The sequence below is a fragment of the Mustela erminea genome, chromosome X (assembly GCF_009829155.1).
Source record: "Mustela erminea isolate mMusErm1 chromosome X, mMusErm1.Pri, whole genome shotgun sequence".
Taxonomy (NCBI): Eukaryota; Metazoa; Chordata; class Mammalia; order Carnivora; family Mustelidae; genus Mustela; species Mustela erminea.
Window position 1 is genome coordinate 98,570,699 of NC_045635.1, and position 16,548 is coordinate 98,587,246.

Below are 16,548 nucleotides of genomic sequence, written 5' to 3' on the forward strand. Positions count from 1 at the left end.
TCAGGGGTGCGTGGCCAGCTCATTCGGTAGAGCACGTAGCTCTTGATCTCTGGGTTGTGAGTTTGAGCCCCACACTGGGTGTCGAGATCACTTAAATAACTTTTTTTAACTTTTAAAAAATAAATAAATAAAATGCTGATTTCAGGGTCTTCTCAGAGATCAGATTTGACAGGTCTAGGGTAAAGTCCCAGAATCTATATTTTAACAGGCTCCCCACATGAGTATATAGCTTGGAAAGCACTGCAGTAAGACATGCTGCTTCACGGCTTTATTTCCTTCAGGTGTCAGGACCTTGACTGTGGCCATCATGACAAACCCGTTAACAGGTGTTTGTTAGAGAGAGAGGCAGTGTGACCAGCAGAGGTGGGGGGCAGAGGGAGAGGGAGAGAGAGAATCTTAACCAGGCTCTACGCCCAGCACAGAGCCTGACTGGGGCTCCATCTCACATCTCTGAGATCATGACTGGAGCCAAAATGAAGTACTGGGCGCTTAACCGGCTGAGCCACCCAGGCGCCCTGTGGTGGTGTTTTTTCAAAGATTTTCTTTTTTTTTTTTTTTTTTTAAGATTTTATTTATTTATTTATTTGTTAGGGAGAGAGAGGGCACAAGCAGGCAGAGCAGCAGGCAGAGGCAGAGAGAGAAGCAGGCTCCCTGCTGAGCAAGGAGTCCGATGTGAGACTTGATCCCAGGACCCTGACCATAGCCGACGGTAGACACTTCACCAACTGAGTCACCCAGGCGTCCCAAGATTTTCTTTTTGAAATCAGTTTCTAACAGATTGAACCTCCATTACTTCCTAGACAGACTAGATACCCTTATACTCTTCCGGAGAGAATGGAGTCTCACTTTCTGCCCAAACAGTGCTCAAACCCCTTTCTGCAATTTTCCAGTCCAGAAAAGTAGCCTCTTCAGAACCAGCTGCTGGGTGAAGTAGTTGACACACTACCTGATCCAGGGCCTCAAACATCCTTATTTTTTCAGAGACACTGTAAAATCTGTTGATAACATCTCCGCCACCACAGCTATGTTATAGCCTGATCAAGAGAAACCCAAAGGCTGAGCTTCTGTATAGTCACTTTTACTATCTGCTGGACAGACCACGTCCATGACAATTCTCCCAGGACTGAATCCCCCTCTCCAAAGCCTTATCTTTCCGTGGAACAGAACTGAACAGAGATAATAGAGCAGCGGAGATGGCTGAAGAAATACCTGTAATACAGCGCATTTTAAAACGAGAGATGATTATGCTGAGTGAAATAAGTCAAGCAGAGAGAGTCAATTATCATATGGTTTCACTTATTTGTGGAGCATAACAAATAGCATGGAGGACAAGGGGAGTTAGAGAGGAGAAGGGAGTTGGGGGAAATTGGAAGGGGAGGTGAACCATGAGAGACTATGGACTCTGAAAAACAATCTGAGGGTTTTGAAGTGGTGGGGGGATGGGAGGTTGGGGTACCAGGTGGTGGGTATTATAGAGGGCACAGATTGCATGGAGCACTGGGTTTGGTGCAAAAATAATGAATACTGTTATGCTGAAAATAAATAAATTTTTAAAAATTGGGGGGAAAAAAACGAGAGATGAGACAGAGAGAGGACAGAGAGACTATGTCCTTTTAAAGATTTTATTTATTTGAGAGACAGAGAGCGCGCGTGATCACCCACGCCAGGTGCGGGGGTAGGGGAGGCAGAGGCAGAGGCAGAAGCAGAGAAACAATCCTAAGCAGGCTCCACGCTCAGCATGGAGCCCCCCATGCAGGGCGTGATCTCAAGACCCTGAGATCATGACCTGAACCGAAATCAAGAGTCAGAGGCTAAACCAACTGTGCCACCCAGACACCCCAGACAGTGTCCTCTTAAATGCGGGGCTGATGGTTGAGATGGTGGGAAAATAAGAGCCAATAAGAAGACATGAGCACTAATCCAGAGGAAACAAAGGAAGCTATAAAGCTGGCTTTTACCCTCCATAGTTACTGCTTCTTCAGGATCCCGGAGAGTAGTTTTAATGGGTCAATCAAGTGCAAGGGACAAAAGGAACAAATGGCCCAGGCAAGGTTACAAGCTGGATCAGGCACACAGCATCTCCCTCCTTCTCTGCTTAAAGTCACATCTCCAGGGATGATTTCCTTAATGGATGAAAAGGGGGGAGGGACCAACAACAACAACAAAACAGTACCTAGAGGCAGATGGAAAAGATATGTGCTGGTCTTGGTTTTGTCTCTGGGTAGAATAGAAAAAGGGTGGGGAGAGAAATTCCCTTTAGACATCATAACCCCAAACTTGTACTCAGACATGTTTGGGTCCAGAATTCACATTACATATGCAGTCAAAACCCCACACATCATAAATGTAGCTTAAAATAGGTTGTATTGGCAGTACAACTGATCCTTGAACAACACAGGTTTGAACAGCAAAGGTCCACTTACATGCAGATTTTTTTAAATAAACACAATATAGTACTGTAAATGTATTTTCTCTTCCTTATGATTTTTTTAAAAGATTTTATTTATTTATTTGTGAGACAGAGAGCACAAGCAGGGGGAGGGGCCTAGGGAAAGGGAGAAGCAGGCTCTCCTCTGAGCAGGGAGCCCGACGTGAGACTCGATCCTGGGACCCTGGGATCATGAACTGAGCTGAAGGCAGACTTCCAATAGACTGAGCCTCCCTAGGTGCCCCATCTTCCTTATGATTATTTTTTAAATAAGCTCTACATCCATGTGGGGCTTTGAACTCAGGACCCTGAGATCAAGAGTCGCATGTTCTATTGACTGAGCCAGCCAGGCGACCGTCCTATGATTTTCTTTCTTTCTATCTTTTTTATGATTTTTATTTATTTGACACAGAGAGAAAGAGTACACACAGGGGAAGTGGGAGAGGGAGGTTTTATTAATAGGCTTTCACGCTGAGCAGGGAGCCCGATGCAGGGCTCGATCCCAGGACCCTACGATCACAACTCGAGCTGAAGGCAGATGCCCAACCAGCTGAGCCACCAGGCACCCCTTGTGATTTTCTTAACATTTTCCTTTCTCTAACTTACTTTACTGTAAAATACAGTGTATAATACACACAACATACAAAATATGCATTAATTGGCTGTTTATGGTATCAATAAGTCTTCTGGCCAACAGCAACCTATTAGTAGTTAACTTTTTTAGGGTGGCAAAAGTTATACAGATTTTTACCACATGGGGGTTGGTACCCCTAACTCCCACATTGTTCAAGGGTCAAGTGGATTTCTAGGTGACTCGTAGGAGGAAATACAACTCTCTTCTGGAAGAATTCACTTCAAACCCAGATCTCAAAGACTCTCCGAAGAGAAGGGTCCAGTAAAGGTGTGCTCTCGAATAAATATCACATCCACGAAAGGAAAAACGTGAAGCACAGGTTAAAACATATAAAGGATCTAATGAGAAGGACCAACATGCATCTAATAGGATTTCTAGAAGGAAATATTAAAGAAAATAAGAGAGGTGGGGCACCTGGCTGGCTCAGTCAGTAAAGTATGTACCTCTTGATCTTGGGGCCATGAGTTCAAGCCCCATACTGGGTGTGAAGATTAATTTTTTGAGACTTTTTTTTTAATTAAGAGAGAGAGCAAGAGAGAGAGACAGTATCTAAAGACAATGGCTGAGGAGGTTCCGAAAGTAATGAAATGAAAAAATCCTCAGATGTAGGCCACATTTAGTTAGCAGCCTTACTCTGTCTACTAAAGTTACTAGGCTAAAGCCAACCCTTCACTTGCCCACATGAGGTAACCAGTCATGTCTCATCCCCAAAAGGAGCAAAGGACAATTAGCATAGTTGCTTGAGTAAGTCTCAGAAGGACTAGGCCGTACCATTGTCATCCTACCACATGGCACATAGTAAGCCCTTAATAAACGTCTGCTGAATGAATGAATGGATGATCAAGCCACCATGGGGAAGCCGGAGAACAATACTGAAAGGTCATAGTAACAGTAACAGTGAAACTCAACCCAGATTCTGAATGCAAGGAGGTTCATTCAAGGGTAAAAGACCACAGAAGCAGGGTCTCCTAGTCCCTAATATCACATGGGTAGCAGGATTACAAGGCTTCAGAGATTCTGCAAATGGGGTTAAATTTGGGGGTGTAGTCTGGGTGGGAATGTACATGAAGCAAGATACTTCTTTTATATTGTAAATGCATATTGGGTTATTTTTTCTAAATTCACTGTTTTTCTCTTCTGTTGCATTACACCTGAATGTTCGCTCCAGCATGAACATTCATTTCTGAGTGCGCTCAAGGACTTCAGAAAGCAAACAACATCTGTTGACCTATTACACTTGTTTTACCATGACCTACTTAGATCTGTTGTCCTTTTTTTTTTTTTAGATTTTATTTTTTAAGTAATCTCTGCACCCAATGTGGGGCTCGAATTTATAACCCAGGGATCAAGAGTTGCATGTCCTGCTCACTGAGCCTGCAAAGCACCCCTAGATCTGTCGTTCTTAACTGGCAGAGGGAGAATAGGGATATTTATCCCTGTAATTGTTTTTTGTTCTTTTTTTTAAGTAATCTCTATGCCCAACGTTTGAGCTCACGACCCTGAGATCAAGAGTCACAAGCTCTACCCACTGAGCCAGTCAGGTGGCCCTCCCTGTAATAGTTTCTATTGCTTTGTAACAAATTACCCAAAAGTTAGTGGCTTTGAAAAATACAAATTTGTTATCTTGCAGTTCTGTAAATCAGAAGTCTTGGGGACAGTGGTGGCCAGGCTCGGCTCAGGGTCTCACAAGGCTGAAATAAGGGTGTTGGCCTGGCTGCATTCTTCTAAGGAGCTTGGGGTCCCTTTCCCAGCTTGTTCAGACTGCTGGCCGAATTCAGTTCCTTGCAACCACAAGACTGAGGGCTCCAATTCCTTCCTATCAGCAAGGGGTCATTCTCAGTTGGTAGAGGCCACATTCCACACTTCATCAGCAGTTCACAGCATGTTTGCTTTCTTCCAAGCCAGCCAGAGTGCATTGCTCTGACTTCTTCTTCCCCACCAGCCAGAGAAAACTTGGCTTTTATAGGGCTCATGTGATTAGGTCAAATCTACCTGTATAATCTCCCTATCTTAAAGTCAACTGATTTAGGACTTTAATGACATATGCAAAATCCCTTCCTAGCAGCACCTAGATGAGCATTGAATTGAATAACTGGGAGGAAGAGCGAGTCTACTGGAGCTAGGAAATCTTGGGGTCTATCCCACAATTCTGCTGACCACCACACCCAATGTTGAGATGTACCCATTTAGATTAGGAATACATAAAAATAGAAGAAAGAAAGAAACATCAACTAGTTGCTTTAATCTTTTCATTGTAAGTTTATCATTTCTGACACTTCACTCGTTAACATGGCTCAGTTGCTACAGGCTAGTAAAACTACAGGAAACTCTGGGGAGATAATGAATAAAATAGAATAAAAGTGTGACCTTAGGCTCAAATCTTGACCACTAAATGCCAACTGTGGGCAAGTTACTTAATTGCTCTAAATTTGTTTCCCTAATTATAAAATAGTATATTCTTCATACATTATGTGGATTAAGTGAAATAATACATGTAAAGTACTTAATAAAGTACCTAGAACTAACTTAATGAGAGCTATTATTATTATATTATCATTGAATGATGTAAGAGATGTGAAACTATCTATATAATAAGTATAGTTATTCTAATGTAATATATTATTACTAGGTACACACAGAGAGCATACTGTTAGGCAGGTACCCTACATATGGGTAGACATGTATAGCATGTACACATATTAGCCTATACTTCTTTTTTTTTTAAAGATTTATTTATTTGACAGAGAGAGACATAGTGAGAGAGGGAGCACAAGCAGAGGGAGAGGGAACATAATAAGCAGAGGGAGAGGGAGAAGCAGCTTCCCACCGAGCAGAGTACCCGACGTGGGGCTTGATCCCAAGACCCTGGGATCATGACCTGAGCCCAAGGCAGACGCTTAACGACTGAGCCACCCAGGTGTCCCTGTCCCCTACTTCTTTAATGTACATTTGTGCATTTGAAATTCCCATTTGTCTTTGTCTCCGAACACATTTAGTGTAAACACATCAGTGCATATTCTCAAAATAAAAAATAATAGAGGACGGATAACTATGTTTAAATAGATTAAAGGTTTTATATAGACTTACTAACCAGAATTATAACCAGTAGAAGTAAATTAGAAACACAGATTGTTAACATTTATCAAAAAGTGGGTTAGGAAAAAAAGAACAAAAAACTGGATTGGGTAAGTTTGTCCTGGTGGGCTCAGTCAGTAGAGCATGTGACTCTTGATCTTTATGAGCTCAAGCCCCACATTGGGTGTACAGATTAGCTAAAAAATAAAATAGTAAAAAATAAAATAAAATAAATAAAATAAAATAAAATCAGGGGCACCTGGGTGGTTCAGTAGGTTAAGTGTCTGCCTTTGGCTCAGGTCATGATCCCCAGGTCCCAGGATGGAGCTCTGCACTGGGCTCCCTGCCCACTGGGGAGTCTGCTTCTCTCTGCCCCTCTGCCCCTCTCATTCTACCCCTCTCCATGCTTGTGCATGCTCTCTCTCTCCCTCTCTCTCTGTCTCTTTCTTGCACATAAATAAATAAATAAAATCTCTTTTAAAAAGTTAAAAAAAAAAAGTGGATTGGGTAAATAGTAAACTCCATGTCCCTGAACAACCATTTATCAGGAAGGCTTGTAAAAGGAATTCATGTTTCAGATATGAGGTCTGGACTAGTGATTTTTAAAGTCCCTTCCTGTTATAAGAGTCCATGAAATTCTAATTGTTGCTATTGAGTGTGTCTGTGTGTATGCACGCACTTGTGTGTATTAGCCTGATGACTAAGATTTCTAAATAAATGTTTGTCATCTGATTCAGTTTTAGCAATTAAAAATACATGTAGGGGAGCCTGGGTGGCTCAGTGGGTTAAGCCTCTGCCTTTGGCTCAGGTCATGATCAGGGCCCTGGGATTGAGTCCCGCATCAGGCTCTCTGCTCAGTGGGGAGCCTGCTTCCTCCTCTTTCTCTGCCTGCCTCTCTGCATACTTGTGATCTGTCTCTGTCAAATAAATAAACAAATTCTTTAAAAGAAAATACATGTAAATGTCAAGGTGAGGAAAAAAATCCTCTTCTCTAGTTTTTGACCTTAAGTAATATTTGAAGCATAAAGTTCGTATGTTTTAGTTTACCCCTGTTTAGATCAGGCCATATATATTGCTTGTTGTTCTGAAAAACAAAATTATGCTTAGTTCATATTATTAAAAGTGAACCTCTAATATTATACTTTGCCTCTAGAAGCTTCACATCAATCCATCATTTCGTAGCTGCTTTGGAAATTTCTATTATCATTCTCTGTGTGTCAGGCCTGCAGTGCAAAAAAATAGTACTTTTTACTGGTAGACTAACTATATTCCAAGATTTGCTTTATGGGTATTTTTTCCAAGTTCAGCTTTAGTGGCACTTACTGAACTGGTCTTGAAGCTAAGTGTAACACCTTCAATAGGCCCAGGACTCATAGTTGTGTATTATACAGGCAACAAATCTCAGCTCTTGATTTTGTATTTAAGTCTACCTTGGATATGGTCGGTTATTATTTCTTTTACTATTTTCCCTCATTTATTTTATTTTTTTAATTTCTTAAAAGATTATTTATTTTTTTATTTATTTGAGAGAGAGTGAGAGAGACAGAGGGAGAGAGCATGAGCAGGGAGAGGAAGAAGTAGACTCCCCTGCGGAAAAGGGATTCCAACTTAGGGCTCAAACCCAGAACCCTGGGATCACGATCTGAGCTGAAGGCAGACGTCCAACTGACTGAGCCACCCAGGCGTCCTTATTTTCCCTCATTTAAAAAGTAATATGGGGCACCTGGCTGGCTCAGTCAGTGGAACATATGACCCTTGATCTCAGGGTTGTGAATTCAAGCCCTGCTCTGGGTGCAGAGATTACTTAAAAGTAAAAATCTTAAAAACAAACAAAAAAAAGTAATATACATTCACTGTAGAAAATGCAATCATTATATGAAGATATAAATAAGGCAAATATCTCATTATTTTATTTTATTTTTTTTAAGATTTTATTTATTTATTTGACAGAGAGAGATATCACAAGTAGGCAGAGAGGCAGGCAGAGAGAGAGAGAGAAGGAAGCAGGCTTTCCACGGAGCAGAGAGCCCGATGTGGGGCTCGATCCCAGGACCCTGGGATCATGACCTGAGCTGAAGGCAGAGGCTTTAACCCACTGAGCCACCCAGTTGCCCCAATATCTCATTATTTTAATTAGGAGCCAAAGACCATCATCACCAATCATTTCTGAACACTCTTCCAAAATTCTCTATGCTTATACATGCATATACATAGATAAATGATTTTACATAAATGGGATTATTCCACATGCAGTATTTTATAACATCTGTTTTCAATTAACACATCATGAGCTTTTGTCATGTCAATGACTACAGAGACCAAGCCATTAATAACTGTGGTTAGCACATTGTTCCTGTCTGCCAGTAACCCTCTTTTGGAAAAAACAACCACTGCATATTCCATGTGGTCCTAGTGAGAAAGATACTCACAGTCGTCTCTTCCCACTTGGTGTGTAGCAGGGAATCAGCCTGCCTTAGCCTGACAAATAAGAGTTCTCTATGCCTTTATCTAGAGGAATTTCCTAAGGCCAATCAACATCATCTCTGAGACTTAATGTATGACCACTGGGCCAAAAAAAGTCTCACTTCTTTTAGGATTATTAGGACATTATAAACTCAAGCTGCCTGTAGCCCTCTTCACTGACTTCAAAAAGGAAGCTGTCTGTGATAGGAAAATTGAAGCTACATGACAAAAAGAAGCAGAGATAAGCAAAGATGAGAAATGGGTAAGAGGAGAGAGTACTCATATATTGCACCCTGGATCCCACTATATCTAAAGCTACTTCATCTGGACTACAGTCAGTGCTGCCATGTGGTGACATATGCTTTCCTAAAAATCACTCCACTATACAAAGTTGTTCAGTAAGAACCCCAGGGTTTATGTGGAAAATGCGGCTAGGAGTACACCATTCAAAAACTTCATTTATAGACAGGGTGCCTGGGTGCCTCGGTTGGTTAGGCATCTGCCTTTGGCTCAGGTCATGATCTCGGGGTCCTGGGACTAAGCCCCACATTGGGCTCCCTGCTCAGCAGGGAGTCTGCTTCTCCCTCTAATCCTCCTCCCTGCTCATTCTCTTTCTCCTTCACGCTCTCTCTCAAGTAAATAAAAAATGTTTTAAAAAAACAACTTTGTGTATAGAGATGTGAAGTCACTATATTGTACACCTGAATCTAATGTAATACTGTTAACTATACTCAAATAAAACAATTTTTAAAAATCATACCAAGAAAATATGTGTTTCTGAAAACTGAATAACACCTAACTGCTCTAAAAAAAACCCCCAAAAAACCCACACCAAAAACCTTTGTCAGTGGCACATACCCCAAAACATACAAACCTAATAAAAATGGTAGTGGCAGGATTTTACACTTCCTAAGTGGTTATGAAATAAACAGATAAATAATGAAACAAATAGGGCACTTTATTTTGAAAAAGACCCGAAGTTTGCTTGTGAAAATGGGTATCAGAGGGGCTGTAGCTTGTGAGTTATTGTGAATGGGTAGAAGGAGGGTTCTCTGAAATCAGACTCGGAAGGAAAGTTCTAGTGCTTCGATATGGATGGGTGGTGACTCAAAACACACACAATGATCTGAGGTAGGGTGGTTGTCTGAGGTAGATGGGTGTGTATTTTGTGCATTCCTATGGGACTTGATTGAGCTGGCTGTACTTTTCTGCTTTTACCTAGTGCTGACAAAAATCTGGCTGACAAAAATTACACTTAAGGAAATGCAAAGTTTGCTTTATGCTCAAATTCTTTTCTAATATATTAATCACAAAGGAACAGACAAGTGTTATCGCAGTCTATGTTTGATTATGCGAATGAATAAATTCCTTTTTTTGTTGTTTTGTTTTGTTTATGATAATCCCAGTTAGTTCGTTTCCATAGTCCTGAACAGAATACACAGCTACTTAGTACTCCACTACATAACAGTAAGACAATTTAAATCCCAAGCTGACTTCCCTGCATCTCTCTTTCTTTTTCCTGCCTCTCGTAACACATTTCTAGACATTTCTCTACTTTCAGTTCTTGTGTGTGCAGATATTGAAAATTCACTTTAATATTAATATCAAGAAAACATCATTAAGAAGGTGGTATGGACCTTAAAAAGGTATAAAGATTCCAAAGCCAAATAGAAATGATTTTTTTTTTAATATTTACCATCATAATCTGGAACACAGCTGATCTTTCCAACATAACTGGTGGTTGATGATTACAGAATTTTAGCTTGGTTGGTCCCGAGAAATTTTGGCCAGTTTCAGAATTATTTTCTTTTACGGATTCTGATACTCCAAAATCCACAAAAACTCTCACAGAGATTGCAATATTAAATCAGGTCATGTCAATATTGTATTTCAAATCCTGACCCTGTGTATAAAGTTTCTCCCTGCGTTATCACTTTAACTCCTGTTTGTAACAAAAGCCTACCCCCTGTGACAGTCTTGTCACTGATCTTCCCAGTGATTACCCTTGAGGTTAGAGCAAAGTTGGCCCCAAGTATACTTCTGGTTTGTATTATCCTTGCCAAGTGAAGACAGAGAGCATCCCACAGACAAACTGTTCGATACCTTGACTGTAACTTCTCGCTTTTTAACTCCTAAGTAGAGTTTATGCTGTGCAGATGAGACAGAAAAAGCTTCCTTAAACCCACTTTAACCTTAGACCCAGGTAGTTTTTATTTTATTTTATTTTTTATTTTTTAAAGATTTTATTTATTTGAGAGAGAGAAAATGAGAAAGAGAGAGAGCATGAGAAGTAGAGGGTCAGAGGGAGAAGCAGACTCCCTGCTGAGCGAAGCCTGACAGGGGACTTGATTACGACCTGAGCCAAAGGCAGTCACCTAACCGACTGAGCCACCCAGGTGCCCCTAGACCTGAGTAGTTTTTTTTTTTTAAAGATTTTTATTTATTTATTTGACAGATAGAGATCGCAAGTAGGCAGAGAGGCAGGCAGAGAGAGAGGAGGAAGCAGGCTCCCTGCTGAGCACAGAGCCCGATGCTGGACTCAATCCCAGAACCCTGGGATCATGACCTGAGCCAAAGGCAGAGGCTTTAACCCACTGAGCCACCCAGGTGCCCCTAGACCTGAGTAGTTTTTAAAGCTACTAGGAATGAGCCGGGGGCGGGGGGACGTTTTATCCTCATTCTTATTTGTATATATGATTTTGTGGCATTGTACAATTCTGTTTTGAAACGAATTCAAATAACCATTTAATATGCATGTACTTTCAGTTCTGGGGTACCTTAGACAGTAGCATCCTATGGACCAAAGGTGGGCAAAATGTTGTGTAAAGAGCCTGGTAGTAAATATTTTAGTCTTTGTGGTGGGCCATGGAGTCTCTGTCCCAATTACTCAACTCTGCCCTAAAAGCAGACATACGATACGTAGACAACTAGGCCTGGCTGTGTTCCAATAAAACTTTACAGTAGTCCTGCTTTATCCATGGGGAATATGTCCGAGGACCCCCTGAGAAACTGAACCCTGCAGTACTTGAAACTACATATAGGACTGAACTCCATATATACTCTGTTTTTTCCTATACACACATACCTACGATAAAGTTTAATTTATAAATTGGGCCTCAGCAGAAGATTAACAACAATAACTAATGATACAGTAGAATAATGATAACAAGATAGTGTAAGAAAAGTTATGTGAATGCGGGCTATCTCAAAATATCGTATTGCATTGTACTCACCCTTCTTGTGGTGGTATGAAATGATAAAATGTCTATGTGATGAGATAAAGGGAGGTAAACGATGGAGATGTTCTGATGTACTGTTAGGTGACACGTCAGAAGGAAGAGCATCGGCTTCTGAACCACAGTTGATCTTGGGCAACTGAAACTGCAGAAAAGCGAAACCACAGATAAGGGGGGAATTGCCCCTGCCCCTCCCCCAAAGATTTGTCCAGTGTACCATCATTTGCCAATCCCTGCTTTAGATCAGTAGCCTCTGATTTTTTTTAATGGTGCCCTGGGGCAGTCTCTGGACCCTCAGGGACCTGAACTATTTCTGCTTCAACTGGAGCAGTTTTTCTTTCTATGGTAAGTAGACTTTAGGTTTAATTAAAAAGTTTCATTTATAATAAGGAGAAAAGCTTTAAAACTACTCCCTTGGACTAAACCTAAAACCTGCTGCTTTAAAACTTTAGATGATTCAGGCAAAACATCTTTAAAAATGATGACACGGGGTGGGGGGAGGTGGCTGGCTGGCTCTGCTGGTGGGAGTGTGCGACTGTTGGTCTCAGGGCTGTGAGTTCAAGCCCCATGTTGGGTGTACAGATTACTTTAAAGTCAAATCTTAAAAACAGTTATGAGGGGCACCTGGGTGGCTCAGTGGGTTGAGCATCCAACTGTTGGTTTGGGTTCAGGTCATGATTTCAGGGTTACTGGATCAAGTCACTGGCCAAGCCCCTGCCCCTCCCCCAACTTGTGCTCTCTTTCTAAATAAACAAATAAATCTTTTTTTAAAAAATTATGACACGTAGTACACATGTGTTTTGATTTTACCAGAAACTCACTGTCTCACATAACTGATAAAAGCATTTAAACAGGCAACTTTAATAGCTCTAATATGTTTTCTGTTTATCATTTCTCCACTTTAATTTTTTCTAAGCATAATGTTTATGGTAACTGAAAAGGTCCAAGAGGAAAAGAAAGATCCAAGAAAGGTGATATGGTATAGTGAAAAAAAAGGGCACCAAATTAGGAATCCATATTTGGATCTGTTGCTAGATTGTGAGCTCCTGGAAGACAGGAACTAAAATATCTTACTCATATACTTTTTTTAAATGATCTCTACGCCCAAGGTGGGGCTCAAACTCAGGACCCCAAGATCAAAAGCCATATGCTCTACCAACTGAACCAGTCAGGCACCCCAACACCAAACTTAATTTTTAAGGCACACATAAATTCACTACTAGATGACTAGGAGGAGAATACACTCAAGTAGTTTATCTTCCCATAATCCGTAAGGAAAAAAGCATATCTTTCCTAGTGAGCAATAAAACACATAAAAGCTAATAATTACTAGATTGTGACAAAAGGACACAAGGACCCGGAAATCTGCTATTTTGAAATCCAAAAAGCTCTGGAAACTAAGAATCTTCTTTGTAGTTTTAGTAACTTATTTGACAGTCTAATTAATCTTACCTAAACTTATTCGGCAGTACTATCTGACCTGAACCGAATGAGGTTATTCACTGCTATTCATTTATTCCATATGAATTATTATATGGTTTGCTGAAAAAAATTACCATATTTGAACAAGCAGTGTTTCCCCTGAATTCCCTGGGATGTTACAGAAGTTACAGTATATGGCATTTGGTTTTACTGCAGTACACCAACAATGCCAGGTCTTTCCCTGTTTGCTTTACAAGGAGAAATTTAGAACTTCACTGTAGCCTCTCAGGCCAAGTGCCCAGACCCAATCCAGTCTTTCCTGCTGCCATCTTGAGCAGAAGTTGAGTCTGAGCAAACAGTCCTGACAGCCTTCCTGTGATGACGTCAATGGTAAACAAATGTGTTTCAGTGATCATATAGAAAGTCAATGTTATCACTTTGGCGATTAATGATCCGGTAAGAAAGTACATCTTGGTCTTTCAAAAACAATTTTTCTATTTTCATCACTGGACATTGGGCAATCAAGGGTCAGAATAAAGTTACTAGCTCTTAGCTTTGCAACGGTATCTGTTCAATGTATATTTACCATTGACTGATCCACTTCTTGGCCGGTCTAAGAATTTCTCTCCCATTAAGCATGGGCAGCAACAAATATTTGTAGAAGAGAGTAACTGGAGGCCCTATGCTGGCTCTGATCCAGCAATAAATCCATCATTACTTCATGGAATTGGCACACTCCCCACGTATCTCTCTTGGACCCCACCCTCTGGCCCGCAGAATATTATCTAGGGGTCTCAACTAGAGATTCTGTAGTAAATAGGGAGAGTTATTCCCTTAACGCTAGAGAAGGTGGACCTGCCTATGCCCTAGGGTGGGATATTCTGGGCTTGGATAAATTAGGACGACGTAAATAAATGTAAACCACAATGCCAATGCTTCCAGACACCATTTCCTCTCAAGGGAAAAAAAGCAGACTCAAAACCACCCCTCCGCAGATGCCTCTCTTTGGAACTGCAAAGTTACAGTATAAGATCATCTGCCGGACCCCACCTACGTCGGGCTCGCTCGCTCAGCTCTAAGGTACCACGCCGCTCCTGCGCAGGTTGTAGGCTCCACCCTCCTCGGCTACTTCCGGCCTTCACCGAACGCCCTCAACGCGCTTGCGCCGTTATGATAGGCCTCTCGGGTAGAAGAAATCTGAGCTCTGCCGCTTTGGAACCGCCCCCGCCTCTTCGTCGCCCCGCCCACGCTTTAACCGGCCCCTCCCGAAATCTCGCGAGGTTAGGTGCGCGTCCGTATTTTGCGGGCAACTGACTCTCAGCTGCTGTAATTGCTGCTGCGGGAGAAATTGGAGCTGCTGTCGTCGGCGCGCCCGCCCTCCCCCACAGAGAGCCACCGCCTCTTCTCTCGCTCTCCTTGTACACCTATCGCCGGGAGCGGCGACTGCAACTGTCCGTGGACCTACCGCCGCCTTCTCAGGCTGCCGCTCGGCCGGTCATTCCCGCAGCCCGGCAGCTGACGGCGGCCCCTGCCCCTCGTCGGCTCCTCACTCTAGATCGTCTCCCCGGTCCCTGTCCTCGCCCGGGACCCACCACCCCACGGTCTCGCCGGAGCGGAGGACGACGAGGAGGAGACGAAAGTCACCCTCCCTCCAGGCGGCGCCGGCCCCCTCACCCGCGGGTGTGTCCTATAAATGGCGTCGGAAAGCGACACCGAGGAATTCTTTGATGCCTCTGAAGATGTGCACCTGGGGGGCGGCTACCCTGTGGGGTAAGTAACTGGAGCTATGGCCCAGAAGCCGCGCGCTCCAGTGCCCGGGCTTCCCCGGTGCCTTCCTCCGGCACCCCTCCCAGGTCCCGCTGTGTCTGCCACCGCTGCTCCTGTGTCTCACTCGGGCACTTCAGAGGGAGTCGGGGGAGGGGGAATCGCCCACCTCGGCCAAACACCCGCCTTTCTCTGGTGAGCGGCCCCTGGGGCTAAGGATCCCCTCTCTCGTCTGGTCCAGCTTTCTTCGAGGTGGGACAGCTTACGTGCCCGAGAGCCGGCGATTTGTATTTGTGGGGTTTCTGCGCTTTACCTTCGAAACATCCGTTTTGGCCCTGGGGACCACAGATTAAAGGAGCAGTAACAGGACAAATTGCATTTCCCATAGGTTTTTTTCTTTTGCCGCTAACTTACCTGTTCGTTTCAGAGGTAGCTGTAACTATCTGCCGTCCTCTTCGTTGCACCGAAAGAAAAGGAGCGGGGGAATGGTTGGGTATTTTACTTGGGAAAGTCCTCTAGCTGATGTACTGTAGATCAACAGTGTTTAATTAAAATAGCACCTTACGGTGAGGCAAAGGAAATCAAAGACAAGGTCCTTACCATTAAGGGAGAATGCCGTCTTAAGAGTAGCTGGACTCAGTTGTACATAACCAACTACAGAGATACAAACAAGTGCTGAGTAATCTGGTGGTTGGAAGGAGAGCCACAGCTTTGTGTTATTTATCTAATTCTGCAAGATGTTTTAGTGATGATTCGAATGAGAGATTCTGCTTAAGGAAGCGCAGTAGTTGGAATGCTTCGCTTGACTGGGACTTCTACTTACCCACTCCTCCACTTTTCAAAGTTGAAACAGGATTTAAAGCTATTTTGCCGAACTCTTCTACCGACTTTTGTGGAAGTAGAGGCAGTGAAATATATTTTCATGCTGTAAGAACTTAAGAATTGGTAAAATTTGAATGTTAATGTAAGTAGACAGTAATACGGTTACAAGAGTTCCACTGCCTTCAATTCCCACACTTACCCCCTGGAAGAAATACCGTGTTTGATGCAAATAAAATTTATCTGTACTTTCTAGAAATCATTCTAAAGCCTAATATATTTTATATATAACATACACCGAAAAAGTTGGGACAGCAAAATCAGAAAGAAATGTACATTCGTGGATCGCAGATGTGTTTCCACCAACCTCCTATCACTATTATGAGATTTTTGGGTGGCAGTGACCAGTCTTGAGGTGGTACTGAGTCTCCAAGTTCAGTGTCTGAAACGAGTTCATAGCTAGATGGTATAGGATGGAAAATACTTTTGAATTTCCAAATAGATTGAATTCCCTTGAAATTAAATTTTGTTTCCCCTAAAAGTAATGAATTGTTGAACTGTCGATTTAGGTTAAATGACAGACCTAATGGTTTAATGCTTTTGAGTGTGCGTTTGTGGAGTGGGGGAAGGAAATAACATATGATCTTAATCAGTTTAGAAATTTGTGAATATTGTTCCTTTTCAATGAATGAAACATTTAATTTTGA

The 16,548-nt window shown here is 42.3% G+C and overlaps 1 protein-coding gene across 4 annotated transcripts in view; it reads left to right on the top strand.

Moving 5' to 3' along the window:
• The first annotated feature begins 14,530 nt into the window (after positions 1-14,530).
• The window catches only part of WDR44 (WD repeat domain 44), an 88,796-nt gene continuing 86,778 nt past the window's right edge, over positions 14,531-16,548 (top strand). For 3 of the 4 annotated variants that reach the window (XM_032330170.1, XM_032330172.1, XM_032330171.1), the window contains exon 1: positions 14,531-15,028. In XM_032330170.1, the coding sequence (XP_032186061.1) occupies positions 14,952-15,028 (77 nt within the window). In that variant the 5' untranslated portion in view covers positions 14,531-14,951. The remainder of the gene's footprint in view (positions 15,029-16,548) is intronic. The other variant, XM_032330173.1, reaches the window with a different exon arrangement.